This window comes from Puma concolor, chromosome A2, assembly GCF_028749965.1.
Source record: "Puma concolor isolate L17-30 chromosome A2, mPumCon1.1.hap2, whole genome shotgun sequence".
Taxonomy (NCBI): domain Eukaryota; kingdom Metazoa; phylum Chordata; class Mammalia; order Carnivora; family Felidae; genus Puma; species Puma concolor.
This window is the reverse complement of record NC_141668.1, coordinates 166,154,452-166,175,122: the sequence shown is the minus strand read 5'-3', so window position 1 is coordinate 166,175,122 and position 20,671 is coordinate 166,154,452. Positions and strand designations below refer to the sequence as shown.

Sequence of the window (20,671 nt, the reverse complement as noted above, 5' to 3'; positions counted from 1 at the left end):
ATGTGGACGTAGACAGGAAAGTGCCACTGGAATAGAACGCACGTACATGGACATGCTGCGAAACAGGAAGGGGCAGAAGGTGTTGTCCGTACGTGTCCATACGTGTTGGGGGGGGGTCTCACTTTTATGATAACTGTCCATCCCCACTTGACCCCGGGCCTCTGGGTGCCTTGGCCAAGTCAGCGGTCATACTTTTGTAGATTCAAGACACAAAACGCAACTGTTTGCTCATTGTCTGGGGAACAGGGAGAAGGGGAAGAAATTGCCTCCCTTGAGGAAATTCTCACCTGAGTTGGGGAGAAAAGACCTTTATAGATGTAGAAGATGAGGTAGCAACCGGGGGAAGCAGCGGGTCGTGACAGCATTGAGAGCGTTGAGAGAGATGGTTGTCTGCTGCTTGGTTCTTGTGTTTGATGAAAGAGCTGCTGTCCATACTGGTTGTTGTGATCAGAGAGGCGTGGGCAGGAGTTTTCAGGCGCAGCCAACAGCCCCGGGTGAGTGAAAGGAGAGCACAAAGAGGTCCGGAAGCCTGAGTGGACTGGTTTGGGCAGGCAGAGGGGTCAAGAAGGTGAACTCGGAGATGAATCTAGAAAAGTATGTCCGGATCAGGTGGTAGAGGGTTTCTGGACACAGTCAAGAGGTGATCTTGGAAGTTTGTGTTTCTGGGGGAAACTCCAGGATGGACGGACTGGTCAAGAGGCTTTTGTGGTACGAGGTGGTGGGTAATGGCCCAAATTTGGGGGCTGGGATGGGTTCTGTTCCTTTATCTTATATACCCCGTACCTTGCTCTTTGGCTGGCACACGTTCGGCACTCTGTGTATACTTGGGAGAAGGAGGGCCAGAAGGGGGCTCAGGAGTGACTGGATCCAGCCGCCCACCAAAAACGACATCTCTACTGGAGGAAAGACATCTCTACAAAGGAAGGAAACAGTCCGGGATGATCCAGTGGCAAGACTGATGTCACCATGAACAGAAGTAGGGAGACAGGAGGTGGAGGAGTGATTTGGATGGAAAAGACCTGATTGGGTTTGAAATAATCATGTGGCAGGGAGACCACTTGAGAGTCTGTCTAGGCAAGAGATAACAGGGACCTGAACAAAAACGATGGCAGAGAGATGGAGGAGAGGGTGACATATCACTGATGTGCATCTGGCAGAACTTGGTGCCTACTTAGGTATGGGGGACAGAGAGAGGTGGCTTGGGAGATACATGTGTCCTGCCACCAGAGGAAGTAATTCAGGGGAGGACGAGGTTTGAAGAGGGGGGCAAGGATTGGAGGAGAGGGTTTAAAGGTGTCTGCGGTTGGGCACAACGAGGTCAGGGAGGCGCATGTTCCCCTTGATTTTGTTAATGAAGTAGGAGTAAGGAGATGGGGTCAGAATAAGGTTGATATCTCTATTGGGCAGATTGAGAGGCGAGCTGACCCATAAGCTTGCGTGTGCGGTTGATGGTGAGGGAGCATAGACCACCAACCAGGTCTTCCACGTGTGTGGGGCTGTAGTCGTGAGCTCTGTGACTTCCCTGGAGTCCCAGCCCATTAGAAATGGCATCAGAGGTTTGGATCACTTCCAGGATCCCAGGGGCAAAGAGGCAGAGTGCTCCTCAGTGGACCTGGAGGCGGTGAAGTGGCCACTTGCCGAGCACTAAGAAGCGTGCCAGGCGCTGTGAAGCAGGCGGCAACATCCCCATTTTGCAGACAAGGAGGCTGAGGCTCCAGGAAAGGAAGTGCCATACTCCACGGTAGTGTAGCTGATTAACAGTAGGGTTAGTGCTGGAGCTCAGGTCTGTCAGACTCCGCAGGCCAGTCCTTCCTGCCGTGCCGTGTTGCTTTGCAGTTCTGTATGAGAGCCCTGGAGTGGCCTGGACCAGCCAGAAAGAAGCTGGAAACTCTAGCAGGGCCGTGGAGCAGATCCTGTCTTCTCAGGCCTGTGGAGCACTTGGACTGGGCCAGACACCAGCCTCACCTGACCTGCTGCTTCCCGGAGCTTCTCAGCCTGGTGAATATGTAATTGCTGTGACGTAGCCTTGGCTGGCCCAGTCAGGTGGCTTTACCCGCCAGGGGCTGCAGGAAGTGGCGAGTAAGGAAATACGTACCATGTTCACTTAAGCCCTCCCCTCACAGAGCAGTTGTAATTGGGTCAGGTGGTTCGTTCACTTTTTCTCTGGCACCCCAGAGTGTTTCCTGGGTGACCTTACATTCCTGAGGCTTTTACCTTGGAGAACTCAGAGTTTTACATCTGGAAAGGACCTTAGAAATAATTGAGTCCAAGCCTCATCATGTGATGTGTGAAGTGTCAGGATTGAGCCTGAGGATCTATTCGACTGTTCTAGTTTTGCTCTGGCTGGAATATTCAGCACGCCTGCTCTGGTGCCTATAAAGTGAGACGGATTCTCACCGGGGCACGATGGGAGCTAGTCTTGCTGCTTGACCTGTGTAAGTTTTTTACACACACATCTCGCCTCTGTGCATGTAGCGCTTATACGACTGATGTGAACAGTGTTGCTGGAGTCACGCGGACAGCTAGGGTTGTTGAAAATAGTGCAGTGGGACTGAAGACTCTCAGAGATCATCCAAGCAGGACTTCTCCGTAATGTATGCAGTTACTGGAAACGTTTCCAAATCACCAGGAATTGCTTTGCTAAACGAAGTTTCCCCTTTTATTCCCCATGATTGAGTTTGATTCTGTGGGTTGGGATGGATGATCCCAGAAAAGTAAGGTACTGAATGAATGAGTACGCTATTAATACAATTTCCACCCGCCCTTTAACATCAAGTGGCAAATACACGATTCCCAGGTGGGTCTGAGACCCAGTGTCTGTCTGTCCCCCATCACCCCCCCACACACACACCGTGTGTGCCTGGATGACTTATCTACAGTTTGCCTAGTGTGGGTTGGGCGGGGCCCCTTAGGGGACACCACTGTAGGTTTGGGCCCCCAGGCTGTCAGCCATGATGTGGGTGAAAAGCAAATAATTAGGTGTTAGAGTGATTTGCCCATCAACAAAGGTTTGGGCTGATGGTGAACGGGCCCAGGGAACTAGGGCGACCTACTGTCCGGGGGGACTTTTCACAGATAAGTGAGGAGGTGATGGAGAGGGCAGACACTCTCTGCAAGAGGAGCAGCCAGCACAGAGACACGGCGACAAGGTCTGCAGCTTGCTGGGGAGGAAGTTGGAGCCAGGGGCCCCATCACGAAGGGCCTTATGTTTTGTCCATGGGAGGCTCTCTGGAGTGACCGTCAGAGGCCTGGCTGGCCCTGCCGCTTCTTAACAGCGGGATGACTGACCCTGAGCAAAGTCATGAATCTCCGAGCCTCAGTGAGTGGGGACACCACTGACAGAGAACGCCCAATGCATTGACCGGGAGGAGTCCATGCGGAGAGACCGCTGAGTGAGAAGGCACGGCCTGGTGAGCTGCGAGGTGGCCAGAAGTGACTATGACTTGGAAGTCACTGATGGTCAGACAGAGATGAAGGCCCAGCTGTGATTGGTGCTCGCCAGTAGCTAGCTTGGGCTGGGTTATCGAAGTGGATTTGGAAGGGTCAGGGGAAGGGACCCAGAGAGCAGGGTGGGGCAGCCCTGAAGCATCGAGAAACCCTGCGTTTAGAGTTTGCGTTTCTCCACTGTTGCCAGTTGACCAAGAACTGGGCCCGCAGGGGCTACTCAGCCTCACCCAGGGTGTCAGGAGGAGTCAGGGTGCTGGGGGATAAGGTCCACTCTTTAAATCTTTTAAAATTTATCTTCTAGTTCGCTCCTTTTGTAGAGTTCTTTGACTTTTGGCAAATGCATAGAGTCGTGTTACTACCTCCACAATCAAGACCTGGGAAAGTTGCACCCCCCTCCCACTCCCCCCACGAAGCAAAAATGCCCCCTGGTGCTCCCGCTGTGTGCTCCCTGCTGCCCTTGCTCCCTGCCCCTGTCAACCACCGATCCATCCCTATGGTTTTGCCTTTTCCAGAACGGTCTCATGTGGTATGTGGCCTTGGAGTCGGGTTTCTTGCACTCTGCGAAATGTATTTGAGATTCATTCAAGTTGCGTGGATAGGGAATGCTGTTTTATTGGTGAGCAGAACCACATTCTGCAGCCTTCCATAGTCTCGCCACTGATGGCTTGAGGGGCATTTGAGCTGCGCCCGGTTAGGGTGTTGATGAATCAAGCTGCTGTAAACACTTGTGTGGGGGTTTCTGTATGAGCACAGGTTTGCATTTCTCTTGTATGACGACTAGTATAGGATTGCTGGGTCTTACGGAAAGTGTTTAACTGTCAGGCACTGCCTGTACATTTTCCAAAGGGACTGTAACATTTTTACATTTTCCACCAGCGATGCACGAAAATTCCCCGGTTTCTCCACATCCTCACCAGAACTTGATATTGTCTGTTTTGTTGTTGTTTGCCTGCTTTTGTTTTATTTTGTTTTTACGCATTTTAAATGGATTGGGAGTATTCTCATTCCGGATGAGTAACGGTATCTCAGTGTAGTTTAAATTTGCATTTCCCTAATAAGTAATAATGTCAAGCATCTTTTCACATGTCTGTTTGCCATCCATATATCTCCTTTGGTGTGTTGTTTATTCACATCTTTGTTTATCTTTAAAATTAGTTTAGTTTAGGGGTGCCTGGGTGGCTCAGTCGGTTAAGTGTCCGACTTCGGCTCAGGTCATGATCTCGTGGTTTGTGAGTTCCAGCCCCGCGTCGGGCTCTGTGCTGACAGCTCAGAGCCTGGAGCCTGCTTTGGATTCTGTGTCTCCCTCTCCTTCTGCCCCTCCCCTGCTCACACTCTGACTCTCTCTGACTTTTAATAATAGATAAACATCAAAAAAAATTTTTTTTAATTAGTTTAGGGGTGTTTGGGTGGCTCAGTCTGTTAAGCGTCTGACTTCAGCTCAGGTCGTGAGTTCATGGTTTGTGGGTTTGAGCCCCGCATCGGGCTCTGTGCTGACAGCTCAGAGCCTGAAGCCTGCTTCAGATTCTGTGTCTCCCTCTCTCTGCCCCTCCTCCATTCTCTCTCTCTCTTTCTCTCTCTCTCTCTCTCTCAAAAATAAATAAACATTAAAAATTTGTTTTTAATTGGTTTAGTTTAATTTTTTTTACCCCTCCCTTAAAATTAGGTTGTTGTCTTGTTAAGTTTTGAGAGTTAAAAAAAAAAAAAAGTGTATATTCTGGATACAAGTCCTTTTTCAGATACGTGATTTGCAATTATTTTCTTCCAGTCTGTAGACTGTAATTTTCCTCGCAGTGTCTTTTGCAAAGCAAAAGTTTTACATTTTGATGATACTCACTTTATCAATTTTTTAAAGTGGATTGTGCATTTGGTGTGGTGTCTAAGAAATCTTTGCCTCACCCAATGTCACAAAGATTTTCTCTTAGAAATTTTCTGTTTTGGGGGTGCCTGGGTGGCTCAGTCAGTTGAGCATCCAACTCTTGGTTTTAGCTCAGGTCATGATTTTGAGTTCATGGGTTCGAGCCCCACATTGGACTTTGCACTGACAGCGTGGAGCCTGCTTCAGATTCTTCAGATTCTATGTCTCCCTTTCTCTCTGTGCCTCCCTTGTACATTCTCTCTCTTTCTCTCTCAAAAATAAATAAATATTAAAAAGAGAGGGGGAGGCATCTGGGTAACTCAGTTGGTTAAGCATCGGACTTTGGCTCAGGTCATGATCTCACAGTTTGTGAGTTCAAGCCCCATGTCAGGCTCTGTGCTGACAGCTCAGAGCTTGGAGCCTGCTTCGGATTCTGTGTCCCTCTCTGCCCCTCTCCTGCTTGCACTCTGTCTCTTTCTCTCTCTCTCAAAAATAAATAAACATAAAAAAATTTTTTTTTAAAGAGAGAGAAATTTTCTGTTTTTACATTTTAGAACAGAGGTCGGCACACTTCTTCTGTAAAGAACCAGATGGTAAATATTTTCAGCTTTTTGGGCCATATGGTCTCTGTCACAACTACTCAACTATGTCACTGTAGTGCAAAAGCAGCCACAGACAATACATAAACAAGAGTATAGCTGTGTGCCAATAAAACTTTATTTGTAAAAACAGGTGGTGGGCCACATTTGGTCCGCAGACCACGGTTTGCCAACCACTGTTTTAGAAAGTCATCTTTTTGGGGCGCCTAGGTGGCTCAGTTGGTTTATCTCCAACTCTTAATTTCAGCTCAGGTCATGGTGTCATTCATGGTTTGTGAGATTGAGCCACACACTGGCGGCGGCGGGGGGGGGGGGGGGGGGTGGGCGGAGGCTCTGTGCTGACAGTGCAGAGCCTCCTTGGGATTCTGTCTCCCACCCCTGCCCCTCTTTTGTGCACGCACTCTGTCAAGTAAATAAATAAACTTAAAAGAAAAAAAAAAAGTCCTTTTTTTACCAAACAGAGAGGACACTCCACTCTGAATAATGAGAATGGGGTAATTATTGCCCAGTTCATCACTGGTGAAGGCAGAACAGTAGGTGCCTAACTCAGAACAAAGGTGAGGAGAGGGAGAGAGAAAGGAGAAAGGAAAGAAGATAAATGTTTGAATCACCTTTTGAGCAGACTTCCTTGTGCATTTTAATTTTTCAGAGTTAACCCTTGCACTTTGGTTCAGGCTTCAGCAGACGTGGTTGGTTGGTTGGTTTGTTTTTACGCTAATCTATCTTAAAGACTCGTGGCTGCAGATGCTTTAACAGATTCGTGGAGTTTTTCATGAGTGAGTCCATTATTGCTGGTGGTCCCATGCCTTCTACTGAAAATTGGTATTTATTTAACCATTCTCTAACTCATATTTCGATTCTGTCTACCATCTTATGAGCTATGGGATCATGGGTTCCTCACATACTTCCCTGCACGTATGTGATTATTCCTGGAGAACAGATTCCTACGGTTCTGAATCAGAGGGTAGCATTTGTATTAAAAATTTTCATAGGGGCGCACCTGGGTAGCTCAGTCGGTTAAGCGTCCGACTTCAGCTCGGCTCCTGATCTCATGGTTCGTGAGTTGAAGCCCCACGTTGGGCTCTGTGCTGATAGCTCAGAGCCTGGAGCTTGCTTTGGATTCTGTGTCTCCCCCTCTCTCTCTCTCTGCCCCTCCCCCTGCTTGCACTCTGTCTCTCTCTTTCTCAAAAATAAATAAACATAAAAAAGTTAAAAAAAATTTTTTTTCATAGACACTACAGGTTATCTGCCAAAAAGGTTGTACCATCATATACTTGTATCAATGGTGTGTGAGGGTGTTTTCCCCCCTGATCCTTAGTCACATTGGATTTTATCCATTCTGGGTGGTCTTCTGTCTGACTGCCAGAAGGTGGCATCTTTTTTGACATTTTCCTCATTATTCATGAATTTGAGCTCTCCATGGTTTATTAGCCATTTGAATTGCCAGCGTCTATTAGTTGTGGCTCATATCCTTTGTCCACTCTCTGTTAGTGATGTGTCTTTTTTCTTATGAATTTGTAGATGCTCTGAATCAAGTGGTCTCAGCCTTGGGAGTATTGACATTTGGGGCGGGACGTTTCTTGGTTGCGGGGGCCATCCTGGGCCTTTTGAGATGTTTAACAGCATCGCTGACTTCTACCCACTAGGTGCCAGTGGCACACCACCACTTGTATTCATGATAACCAAAAGGGTCTCCAGACCATGCCCGGTGTCCCCTGGGAGCGCCAGGTCACCCCAGCTGAGAACCACCGACCTAAATGATATAATAGGTGTAGCACGTATTTTCTCCAAGTCCGCTGTTTGTCTGTGTATGGTGTCTTTTGCCGTACAGAAGTTCTTAATCTTAAGAAGTCTGACTTTCCAGTCATTTCTTTCGATGCTAACCTATTTTATAGAGAACAGGGAGCATAGAACATTTTCAAATAAATAAAAGAAATGCTGGGAGAGTGGACTAACTTTGCACGTTGTGTGTGGTCGGAAGCAAATTAGGAAGTGGGAAGGTAGAGAAGAGCCAAATGTTTCCAGCAGGAAAAAAATAAAGTAATAAAATACAAAACACACCACACCTAACTCCTCTCTCAGTGCTGACTCAGGGGGGGAGGTGGGAGCTGTGTTCAGGTTTTTACATAACCGCAGGCAAGGCTATTTTTGAAGAAGGCTGCGTGAGTGCTCCTGACAGCGGGCACCGGGTTTTCAAGCGTAAAAGCAGGGCTGGGCAGGAGGGATCTGGAGAAAGGGGTGGGCCGCCCCCGAGACCTCCCGGCTGGTGGGCAGCAGGGCCCCTTTCTCAGAGATGACACTTCAGCCCCATGGGAGCGAGTGCCTGCATAGTTAGAGGCAGGGACGTGGGACATCTTAGATGTGGCAGCCGCATGGCCACTTGTGCCTCCAGAGGAGCCGTCCTGGTGCTCTCGGCTGCATTGATCTGGACTCCGCTCTGAAGCCATCTCTGTGCTGTGATGCTTCCCGCCGAAAGTGAAGGCTTCTGCGGGCGGCCGAGGGCATTCCAGAGCCTGCAGCCTTTGAAGACCAAGTGCCTGTGACTGGTGGAGAAACCCTAACCTCTCCCAGTTCCGTGGCTGTGGCCTTCGGAATAAAGGGATGCAGATTGCCGTCGTCTGCCTGCCTGAGGCCAGACAGGCCGTCTGAGTCAGGGTGCTCAGGTGCACATCGCGGGCTCCTTGGTACCCAGCTGCACCAGTAGTGCACGCGGAGATGAGAGAAGGCTCTTGAGATGACCCGAACACTTTTCACAGGAGCTTGAGTTACGGCGCTAGAATTGTTTGTGGGTGTTGTTTTGTTTTGTTTTTTAAGTCAGCTCTGTGGAACTCATGACCCTGAAATCAAGAGTCACACGCTCCAGGGGCACCTGGGTGGTTCAGTCATTTAAGCATTGGACTCTTGATTTCGGCTCAGGTCATGATCTCACGGTTCATGGGGTCAAGCCCCCTGTGTCAGGGCTCTGTGCTGATGGCGCAGAGCCTGCTTGGGATTCTCTCTCCCCCTCTCTCTGCCCCTCCCACACTCGCACTCTCAGAATAAATACAGAAACTTAAAAAAAAAAAAAAAAAAAGCCACTTGCTCCACTGACTGAGCTAGCCAGGCCCTCCTATTTGTAGGCTTTTAGAAGCTCCTTAGGAAGAGAAACGGTTGAGCTTGAAGCTGCTTTGTTTTGTTTTAGAGCGGCTTTCGGGTCGCAGAAAGGTTCCGCCCCCAACGCACAGTCTTCCCCGTTAGTCACATCTTGTGTTGGTGTGGTGCTTTGTTAGAACTAAAGAATCTGTACAGTTTGCCTTAGGGTTCGCTCTTTGTGTTGTACGTTCTGCGGGTTTGGACAGATGTGTGATAACACGCACGCACCGTGAAAAGATCACACAGAATAGTTTTGCTGCCCTAAAAATCCTCTGTGCTCTGCTGTTCTTCCCTCCCTCCCTCCTAACCCCCGACAACCACTGGTCTTCTTACTGGCTTTAGAGTCTCGTCTTTTCCGCAGTGTCATATAATTGGGGTCAGACAGCGCGTAGCCTTTCACACTTAGCAATGTACATTTGAGGCTGCCCCAAGTCTCCGGTCCCATAGCTCGTTTCTTCCTGTCACTGAATAACACTCCGTTGTGTGAACGCACCAGACAGTTGGAGTCTCTTTCTCCACTCGCCTGTTGAAGGGCATGTTGGCTGCTTCCGGTTTCCGGACAATTACGAATGAAGCCGCTGTAAACATCCGTGGGCATGGTTTTATGTGGACCTGAGTTGAACTTGTAGCGTTGAAAAGAAAACCCCGAAGTGCCAGTCACGGTGTTTTGCCTTAATGTCCTGCAATGTGGACACTTGGAATTTACTTGACTTTTTTTTTTTCTTCTCTGTCTCAGATTTTTAAAAAATACAATGTCTAATGGTTATGAAGACCACATGGCCGAAGACTGCAGGGATGATATCGGGAGAACGAATTTAATTGTCAACTACCTCCCTCAGAACATGACCCAGGATGAGTTACGGAGTCTGTTCAGCAGCATCGGTGAAGTCGAATCTGCAAAACTCATTCGGGATAAAGTAGCAGGTAAAGGAACCGAGAGGGTTTGCGAGGGGAGCTCGTGGCCCTCCCGCGGGGCACTGCCTCCTTGGCCGGCGGCTCTGCAGTGCTCCTTGGTGCAGAAGGGGCCGCAGCCTTGAGCCGATGGCTGTGAAGTTTCGTTTTTATCTCAGGCTCTACTTTGCCCTGGCCCTGGCGTTAAGATTTGGACATAGGTTCCCAAGAGTTCATCGTAAGCCAGAGTGCGCGTACATACAAAGTGCAGTGGTGGGAGGGGAGGGAAAACGAGGAAAGCCCCGCAATGAGGACCGCTCAGAGCTGTAAGAGATCAGAGAATGACAGCCTGGCCCGGCTCGGTCCCACCTGTGGAAGCGACGCTGGCCCGTGGCAGAACATGAAGCGTCCCCCTGGGCGGCCCTTCCTGGGCTGTGGGCTGTGCTGTTTGCTGTCACGCAGTCACATCAGCTGGAACGTCTGAGACACACGGAGCTTGACCTCTTGTGGAGCCGGAGCAGGGCAGCCGATCAGCAGGCAGGCAGTAGAGTCGGGTGCCGGCTGCCTCCGTGTGCGACCCCTAAGCCTCAGTGGCACCCGACGTAAAGTGAGGATGGTGGCTCCCACATCCTGATCCTTAGTTGCCTCAAACGGGTTTGCAGACACCTGGGAAGGCCATCCTTATGGAGCAGCCTCCGTCCTGAGAGCATGGTTTCAGGGAGCAAAACATGGAAAGACCAGGTGCTACAAAGCACTTCCTTCCTTTTGTCCCCAGGGAGGAGCATTGTTTTAGGGAGCTGCCCTCCTCCTCCTCCCTCTTCCTCCTCCCCCTCCTCCTCCTCCTCCTCCCCCTCCTCCTCCTCCCCCTCCTCCCCTTCTTCCCCCCCTTCTTCCCCCCCTTCTTCCCCATGCCCCTGTTCTCTCCTCCTCCCCCTTCTCCTCTTCCTCCTTCCCCTCTCCCTCCTCTCCCCCCTCGTCCCCCCCCCTTCCTCTCTGCTCTGGTGAGCTGAGCAATGGGCAGTCCCCGCAGGAGGGCTCTGACTGCCACCCTGGGCTGTGGGGCTATGATTCTCTCACTGAAAACTAATTTAAAACTTAAAAAAAAAAAAACAAACCTTTATTACGGAAATAAGATAATACCTTGTTGTATTCAAATTTACATAAAAGTAGAGTAACGTATGGGACCCCAGGTACCCATCGTCCTACTTCATCCACTCTCAGCTTTTGCTGGTAACCTGAAGATTCCTGTCCCTGGGATAAGTCCTGGAGAGGCCAGCTGACTGCTGTACAGGGAATTAGTTCCTCAGAGGGGGCATTGAATTCAAAAGTCTTTTAAGGACTCTCCCAATTCTGAGAGTCTGTGATTTTAATAGATATCTTCTAAGTAGGAATTGTAGCTAATACCCAAATTGAACAGTGTTAGAATGTTCTAGAAGCCATTATCTTTCTCCTGTTTCAGGAGACCATCCTGAATAAGAGAGTCCTTGTTCAGAGGCATTTTAAAATTCTCCTATGCTACTAACAAGTCTTGCCTTTCTCCTTTTGTGTTCTGGTGGAAGGGAATTTTTAGCCCCGTGGATGTTCCTGAGCCTTGCATTCCGATTTTGCCAGCATTCTCGTGGTACCTGGCTTCTTTGTTCACTTGTTGTGGTTTTCAAAGGAATGTGAGCTATGTTAATAGGAACACCTAGGTTTGGCGAGATCAGGCCAGAGAGAGCTGGTTCGGGGAAGGAGGTAAAAGCAGCAAAGAGTAATTTGGAAATTATTTCAGTTCAGAGATAAACTTTTTCTTCTCTTCGGGCAAGATAAGTAAAGGGTACCAAGAATTTGTGGAGGAGGTGAGCCCAGGCTCGATTTCAGCTCGGCATCTTGCTAGCAGTTCCTTAAATTGGATGACCGGACCTTCCCGGAACGCTTACTGTGTTCCCACTTCTGTCCTGCCGCCAGCGTGTGAAAACCTCGCCGGCCTTGCTGCCCCTTTGTCCTCTGTTGTGCTGCTCTGGTGAAACCCCAGACACAGATACGTTCATGGCTTCTTCCTCCTGGCCGGAGAGAGTCCTGCATCCAGACACACAGGTGCCCCGTGGAATCAAATTCCCAGCTGAGCTCAGCCTGCCACACAGGCCTCCCTGGCCCTCCCAGCAACCACTTCAGGCCCGTTTGCACCCTTCATTCTTGGCCCATGACTGCCTTTCACCTCGTAATGAAAATAACAGCCACCTCTACCTCTGTTCTATCCTGGTGCTTCTCCATCCCAGGAGCCTCTGGCCAGGCAAGTGCGTGCTTGCCTGGGTCTCTTTGGGTCCGCCTGACCAGTGTTCCGACACGCTCCAGCATCTGTCCTCTTTGAGAATCGTTGCTGAGATTGTCTGACTTCCTCTAGCCCAGGATTTTTCCACTTGAGCACTCCTGACATTTGGGACTGGATCATTCTTGGACGGGGGGGGGGCGGGGGGGGCATCTTGTGCATTGTGGGACGTGGAGCAGCATTGCTCGCTCCCACCTGCTATGTCCCGTGGCATCTTCTGAGTCACGACAACTGAAACATGCCCCAGACATTACCGGGTGTCCCCAGAATCCTCCCCCTCCTCCCTGTGAGAACCACTAGTTGTTGTCCTCTCTCCCATTCACAGAGCTGTCAGTGGACTGTCTCCTCTTCCTTCTGGAAGCTTCCTCTCCCCCTTGGCTCCCACGAACCACCTGCCTGAGGCCTTGCTTTGCCTCTCCTGCAGCTCCTTCCCAACCATTCACTTAGTCTTTGGGTTATTCCCATGCTGCTCCTCCCTAAGCCCGTCCTGGGGAGAGCAGACGCCCCTCCATAGCTTCACTTTATCCTCAGTCTGCTGCCTGTGTGTCAGGGGAACTACTCTCCCGAGCTTCACACCCCTCGACCCCTCAACTTCAGGGTTTTCCAGACTGACCTGGACTCTGTCCCACCAGCTGCTTTCTTGTTTCTCAGCATCTGCATCTTAACAGACGACACCAGGTTCACTCAGTGCACTCCAGTCAGAGATCTAAGCATGACCTTTGACGCGTGTCCCTGGCATTCATCCTTCTGGGTGCTTCCGCCCCTTTTCCTCCCGCCCCCACCCGCTGCCTCAGATCTAGATGAGGCCACATCACTGTCTGCCTGCACTAGCGTTCTGGCCTCTTAACCAGCCATCTGTGTTCCCTCCAGATGGTTCTCTTCACCGCGGCAAAGGAATCTCTTTAACACTCCACATGTGACCCTGTCACTCACCTGCTTTAAAACTCTTAGTCCCCGTCCCTGCTTGCTTTAGGGCACCTTCTCTGCTCAGCCATGTCAGCATTAGATGCTGCTCCTGGTCTGGGTTCCCATAGCAACCAGGCAGCTGGCAGTGTGGGCTTCCACACTGTACTGAAGTTAGAACTTTTTGGTCCAGTAGGTCCGTATGGTTCTCAGAAGCAGAAACCCCATATGTCTGTAGATACAACCATAATCAGTGCTTGTTGAATGAATGAATGAATGAATGAATGAATGAATAGGTCTAGCGATTGGAGAAGAATGCAGATCAGCATGGACATTGATTTGCTCCGCAAATATTTATTGAGTGCCAGCCATTGGCCAGGCACTGGTGACGGGAGGAACGAGGAACGGGTGGTGGCTGGGTTATCGGGAATATTTGGGAACGTCTGACATGCTGGCTTCCAAGATGCAGCATGTTTCTGGCTGGCCAGGCCCCAGCCCCCGTGTTGGGGACATGTATTTATTGCTGCCTGTTCCATCCACAATCCCTAGCTGGCCCTACTGTGCAGCCCTGTCCCACTCTCTGCCTGGGGTCTGGTCCCTCTGCAGATGCCATATGGCCCAGGAGCCAGCCTCCAGCCTCCACCCTCCTGGACTGTCTGTCCTGCTGGCCGCTTGGTCCCCAGCCTCCAGCCCATTCGCTCAGCTTCTGGCTCATTGCCATGCACCTCTGGTCAGGATAAAGCCCACACTCCTGCCTGTGGCTCCCGGGTCTCTGGGGCGCTGTCCTCCTCCTCCCTAGCCGCTGTGCTCTCCACTCACCCTCCTCTCAGCCGTGACTGAGCTGCTTGTCACTCCCCAGACAGACCCTTCTCTTACAGTCTCACGATTTTGCAGATATTGTTCCCTCTGTAGGAACGCCCTTCCACACCAAGCCAGCCTGACCGCTTTTTGTTTCCTTAATGTGAATCACCTTTGTTCCGTATATCAACAACAACAGTGTGAGGCAAAAAGGAAAAGTTTAAATTACCCCAAATCCCACCACTGTTAGCTTTGTGGTTTGTGTCCTTCCATACTTTTTTCTTTCCACATTTGTGGTCATAAGCAACTACGTGTTTTTAGAAAAACGGGCTTGCACCACTCAAGCTGTGCTGGAAACTTTTCTTCCTGTACCTGTGAATGCTTTTCTATCATTGAACATAAAGCAGTCTCGTCAGAAGAGCGGCACAGTGTTCTGTTGTATGGAGATTCTGAGTTCACGGCAGCTTGTGACCACATTTCCGTATTTACAAACCCCACTGAGAAATATCCTGGTGCAAACCTTCACTCACCGCTCGTTCGCATTGGGGGTCTTCTAGAAATGGACCATTAGATGGGAGGGTGTGGACCTTCCTGGACCCTGTCACCAGTTGACACTCGTGCCGTCAACTGGGCCAGGGGGGTTTCTCGTCTTGCCCAACCTAAGTCACAAATGACATCTGATTGGGGTGGTCATTCACTCTAGTGACGTTCTAGTGGCTGTTTGTACTCTTCTTTTATAAAATACCCTTCTTGTCCTTTGCCCATTTTCTTTCTTGTGGGGGCATTCGCTGTTTCTTGCTCATTGTCTCATTAACTCACCCAAGACCTACTCCTCCCGCTGTGAAGTCTTCCCTTGAACCCCTGCAGACATCTAAAAAGGAAGAGCTCTAGGGGCACCTGGGTGGCTAGTCGGTTAAGCGTCTGACTCTTGATTTCAGCTGAGGTCGTGATCTCACCGGGTTCGTGGGATCGAGTTTTGCGTTGGACTCTGCGGACAGTGCGGAGCCTGCTTGGGATTCTCTCTCTTCCCCTTTTTCTCTGCACCCTCCCCCCCAAATAAATAAACTTTAAAAAAAAAAAAAAAAAAGGAAAGTAGTTTTAAAAAAATAAAAGTAAAATTTTCTTTTAACGTTTATTTATTTTTGAGAGACAGAGCACTAGCGGGGAAGAGGCTGAGGGAGAGGGAAACACAGACTTCAGAGCAGGCTCCGAGCCGTCAGCACAGAGCCCGACGTGGGACTCAAACTCACAAACTGTGAAATCATGACTTGAGCTAAAGTCAGATGCTTAACCGACGGGGCCACCCAGGCACGCCTCAAATTTTTTTTAAAATGAAGAACTGGGCTCTACGGGCCCTCTCACGTTGCAGGGGAGTGCCTGTCCTCAGGGTGTTCCCCTCCCTCAGCTGTCCACCCCAGGTGGATTTGAGAAACACTGAGGGATGAAAACATTATATCTGGCTGCTCTGGATGGCAGATGTAACACGAGATGCCAGGGCATTGTCTCTAGATTTTAACCTCGTCTAGGGGTGCCTGGGTGGCTCTGTTGGTTAACCGTCTGACTCTTGATCTCGGCTTGGGTCGTGATCTCGTGGTTCATGGGTTCGAGTTCTACATCGGGCTCTGCGCTGGCTGCTTGGGATTCTCTGTCCCTTTCTCTCTGCCCCTCCCCTGCTCGCTCGCTTGCTCTCTCTCTCAAGATAAATAAATAACCTTGTCTAGAGAGAGTGGTGTTTGGAAATGGAAGAGCATTGGCTCAGAGGCCACCCGGCAGGGCATGAGTAGTGCTCACAAGGAGGCAGCCTCCATATTCTCCAGGCAGCGGCTCTTGGCCTGCTGGCCACCAGGAGAGACCCTAGTGTCAGGCCCTGCCCAGGCCTGCTCAGTCAGCCAGTCTGGGCTGTTTGAACATCTGTGATGTAAGCTTTCTGGAGGACGGCAGTTCTGGTTCAGGACCAAGTGAAAGAAGCCGAGCTCTTCCCGCAGTGCGGGGATGGCGTGAGCTGGGGGGAGCCCTGGCTTCTGGGATATCCGTTGGCCTCAAACCCAGAGTTTATTTATGCTTCATCCTTGGCCATTCTCTTTCTCATCTGCTGCCCCTTCCCCCTCCTCTAGATCTTCACCCTGGGGGTCTGCTTGACCTCCCCTGCCAGCACCGACCCCAGGCAGGCCCTGCCTGCCCTCTGTAAGTCCCAGCAGCCTGTGCAGGATCTGTGCCCTGCCTGAGCGCTGCCCCTGTTCCACCACCAGGCCCCAGACCTTCCTCTGTCAGGGCTTGTCTTCCACTGCCCTAAATGAGGGAGCAGCACCTGATGGGTCTTCGTGGCCTTGATTCTAGTAGGCTCACCGTGTCTAAGGGACAGGAGAATCATGTGTAAGGAGATTGGAAGTCCACCTGCCTGACCTCTTGGGTCCTTGAGCTTGAGGCAGGCCCTCGGGAGCTGTGTCATTACCCTGCACGGCTGATAGACCCTGTTAGAGAAACAGGAACTTGGGGGCCTGCTTTGGGAAGTGAGGGCCTCCCCCAGGTGCCCACTCTGAGTATAGACCATTGAGGGTCTGCAGAACTGGGGAGCCCCACTCTTCCTCATTCACTTCCAGCAGCAGCTCTCAACCTGGGCTCCACATTGGGATCGCTGGGGGGCTTTAAAAACTGCTGAAGCCACCCCCACTCTTACTACACCCCATCCCCATGCTGATACTGGTTCAGGTTCTGGCCTGGGCAGTGATAGTTTTTAGAAACTGCTCTGGTGATTCTGGCAAGCAGCCAAAGTCGAGAGCAGTTGGTTTATGGTGAGCGGCCAGGTGGAGGCAGGGACTCGGCACTGTGTTAGGCACTTTCGCCAGTGGCCTCATCCGGTGGGTGCAATCCAGGGCTCCTCTTCACTCCTCACCTGCCTTCCCTCCCACAGCATGCAGGTGCCCGCTGTAGAGGGTTGGATAGACTCTCAGGGGACAGGGCCAGCCCAGAACAGGGTGTACAGAGATCCCTCCCCATGAAGCTCCCTCCTACAGCAGCCCATCTGTGGGCCTTTCGGTGGCTCTGCCTTCTGCTGCCCGCCCCCTGGCACCTCCCTGCCCAGCCTCGCTCCCGGGCTCTGCCTGGCAGCCTGTCCCCCCCACCCCCACCCCCACCCCCACCCAGCAGCCACCTCTGGGCCATTCCCCAGCTCGTCTTGTTCAACTGTGCTGGCTGCCTTTCGTTTCCTGGAACACACCAAAGTCTCCTCTGCCTCACGGGCTTGGCACCTGCTCTTCTGTCTGGGCTGCTTGCCACCAGCCATCCCAGGGTCATGCCGCAAGTGTTGGCTCCTCACTGGGTGCTTCTGACCACCCTGTCCACCATGGGCCTCACACTCATGAGTCCCTCACACCACCGTGGAAATTTTCCTTATAGCGCCCCGGGCGGCAGTTTTGTTGGTTAGTTTCTTGCTGCTTTGCCGTCGGCTGGCCCATCAACCGTTAAGGCACAAACTGTCTTCCGCTGTGATCATCAAACCCCCTGGCCAGCCTGGCCTGGGGCCTGGCACATAGTAGGTGCTCACTTAATACTTGTCAACTCATTGACGAGAACCGGAAGGGAAGCAGGCCTAGGAAAGGAGGCAGTGGCCGCTTGAGGGTGTGTGACTTCCTGGGTGACGTTGGCAGTTGTCCTGGGAGGCTACCCAGGAAGAGTGCGGCTGGCATGAGAGCCAAGGGCAGAAATCTGGGGGTCATCTCAGTGGGATGGGTAGAAGACTAAGCTTGGGAAGGGACAGCTGGGGAGAAGGAAAACCCAGAGAAAGAAAACCTGGCGTTGCTGCTCCATTCTGGGGGAGGTGACCCCTCAAGTGAGTCGGCCGTGCCCAGTGCTGCTGAGAGCTCGGGGAGCTGCGTCCTGACCGTCTCTGGGGGTGGCACCTGATGGTCGGACTGCCTCGGTAGACTGGCAGTCTGCAGTGACCACCCTGGGGCCGGGCCACCAAGTGCCTGGGAGGCAAGGAATCAGGACCCGAGAGTCGGGCAGGACCCATGTTTATATGCCAAGAGCAGCCAGCTGTGGCTGAGACACAGGAGTGTGGCCCAGGTACGAGTCCTCATCAGTGTCTGGTCTCCCCTAGCAGGACCTGGGCCACCTGTGGCACTGGCAGTGGAGGAGATAGGTGGTCTAGGGTTGGGCTTGGCCTTGTGGGAAGAGCAGAAAGACGAGAAGACACAAGTGTGGGTCGTGCCGACCGAAGAGGCAGAGAGTCCATCCGGCGGTCAGGCCAACGGGCTCCATGGCCTGGGTGTGGTGACAGATGGGCAGAGCAGGGGTTGGAGAGCAGGTGTTTGGGAGCAAAAATCCCAGCAAGCCTGGAGTTCAGTCAGGAGTCTGTACCATAGACATTCTGCATTCTCAGCTTTAATGTTTGCAGTTTGGACCTTTTGCGAGGGTCCTAAAGTTCCCAGCCTGGAGCCAGTTGTGGTTTTCTGTACTGTTTTCTGAACTTCTGATTCTGACTTTCTTGCTAGTTGGGCGCCAGCCCCACAGCCCCGCTGCTCTGGGGTCCTCGCTCTCTGGGGTTTAGGAGCTAATAAGTCTCTGAGACCCATGGGGTTTTGTTGGAAATATGGTTGTGGAAGGGCAGGTTTGGGTTTGTTTCTTTCAAAAGGAAAGCGGCCCGTGCAGCACTGCAGGTGGCTTGTGTAGTTGCTGTGCCCTGAAGGAGGGAGTACACCTCCGCGAGGTGCTCCTGGGGCATGGACCACGCACGGACTTCCTTCCAAAGCCTACGGTTTTGGGGGAGGGGGGGACTTTTCAGTGGAGGAACCGCCGGCCTCGGAGGATCCTGGCCAGCGCCAACACTAACAAAGCGATAGGTCATGGTGACAGCACGCAGCCCCCAGTACGATGTCAGGAGGAGGGCCCCTCGCTCTGGGGTCTTCCTCCCAAAACCCATCACCCACTGCAGTCTCGCCATGAGAAAAACATCTGACGAACCCAAGCTGCAGGAGAGTCTACAGAATTCCTGACCAGTCCTCCTCGAAACTCTCAAGGTCATCAAAAACGAGGAAAGTCTGAGAGCTGTCCCAGCCAAGAGCAACCTAAGGAGACGTGACAGACTACATGTCATGTGAGATCCTGTGTGGCCTCCTGGGACGTAAGAGGACTTTGGGGGGAAACTGAGGCAATCTAAATCAAGTGTGGACTGCGGTTAATTGTAATGTATCAGCATTGGTTCCTCGGTTGTGACAGATGTCCCATCCGGATATAAGATGTTACCACCGGGGAAAACGGGGTATGGGGTCTGTGGGAACTCTTTCTATTATCTTTGTAATTTCTCTTTAGATGCAATAAAAATAAAAGTGTTTAGGGTTTTTTTTTAAGAAGTGGCAAAACTGGGTTAGGCTCTCTGCTGGGTTCCACATCTCATTATCCACCTGAGGGTCTGGGTTCAGCCGGCACCCAGAGACCCCCGCCTCATGCGGCTCAAGGCCTGGCATGTTTTCTACCTGCTTGTTATCGCCCTCCACCAACCAGAGGAATGGAGCGAAGCTCACCACTCTATCTCTGTGCCCAGAGCCGTGCCTAGCATTCGGTGGCTGCCCGCCAGCACGGCGTGTGGGTGGGTAAGCAGTGGGCATGTCAGTTCTCCTCTCTGGGCCGCCTCCTGCCTGTCCTCTGTAGCGAAAGGACAGGCCTCCTTCCACTGGGCCCCTCGGCCTTGGCTGCTCTCTGGGCTCCTGGGAACCCACAGCCCCTCCCCTGCTGGGCTGCATCCCTCCCGTAGCATGCCGTTGGCGGTCACTCCTGCCACTTCAGTGTTTCCCAAAGAAGAGGTGGGGACACCCACGCGTAACCTTGGCTTCCTTTGGGAAGAGCTCAGGTGTTGTTATCCCTTGGACTTGGGCTGATGGTGCTGTCACATGACAGCCGCTGGCAGGGGAAGCCTGGAGGCCTGGCCGGGGCCGTGAAGGCAGGTGCACGGCCGGCCGGGGACTTCCCTCAGCTCCAGCTTCCCTTTGTGCTCCACGTCATCTGCTTTTTAGCTGGGTTGTAGGTGTTCGGGCAAGTGAGGGAACCAGCACTGGGTGGCACTAGAGCCCAGCAAGCCTTCCCGCTGTTGGGGTGCAAGCAGGGGAGAAACCCCTGGACGCAGACGGGTGGCCATCATGCAGCTCTCCCCACCTGCCCATCTCGCCCACTCGTGACCGTCCTCTCTCCTCACCCTTGGAGTCCCCACATCTCAGCCGGGACTGGGGGCATCGATCATCATCATTGCTTTTGTGATGGGTTCCACGGGATGCCGTTAGTAGCACAGTGTTTCTTTTTAAACGGCCCTTTTAAAGAAAAAAAAATTAATAAAAGTAATACTTGTCCGTTGTAGAAAATTTACATGTCGGCCAAAGAAGCGTGATGGTGACCGTGGGTCTTCTAACCCCACTTCCAGGAGGCCATGGCTTTTAACGACCTTGTCCTTTGGAGCCCAGTCGCACATGGTCCTGTTCACCCTCCCTGGCTGTCGGTCGGTTTACCAGTGTGCACGTGTTCTCCCACACAGGGCACAGCTTGGGCTATGGCTTTGTGAACTACGTGACTGCCAAGGACGCGGAGAGAGCGATCAACACGCTGAATGGCCTACGGCTCCAGTCAAAAACCATTAAGGTAAAGAGCTGCCATCGCCACCTCGTTCCTGGCCTCCAGGGGTCTGTGCTGGGCCCCCCGGCCTGGGGGAGCGACCTCCCTGACCTCACCTGGGCGAGGGATCTTCCCCTT

The 20,671-nt window shown here is 51.9% G+C and overlaps 1 protein-coding gene across 1 annotated transcript in view; it reads left to right on the top strand.

The window, feature by feature from the left end:
* The window catches only part of ELAVL1 (ELAV like RNA binding protein 1), a 39,271-nt gene that overhangs the window by 3,261 nt on the left and 15,339 nt on the right, over positions 1-20,671 (top strand). Inside the window, exons 2-3 of the mRNA XM_086699230.1 lie at positions 9,770-9,957; positions 20,457-20,560. Coding sequence (XP_086555356.1) covers positions 9,786-9,957; positions 20,457-20,560 — 276 coding nt within the window. The 5' untranslated portion in view covers positions 9,770-9,785. The remainder of the gene's footprint in view (positions 1-9,769; positions 9,958-20,456; positions 20,561-20,671) is intronic.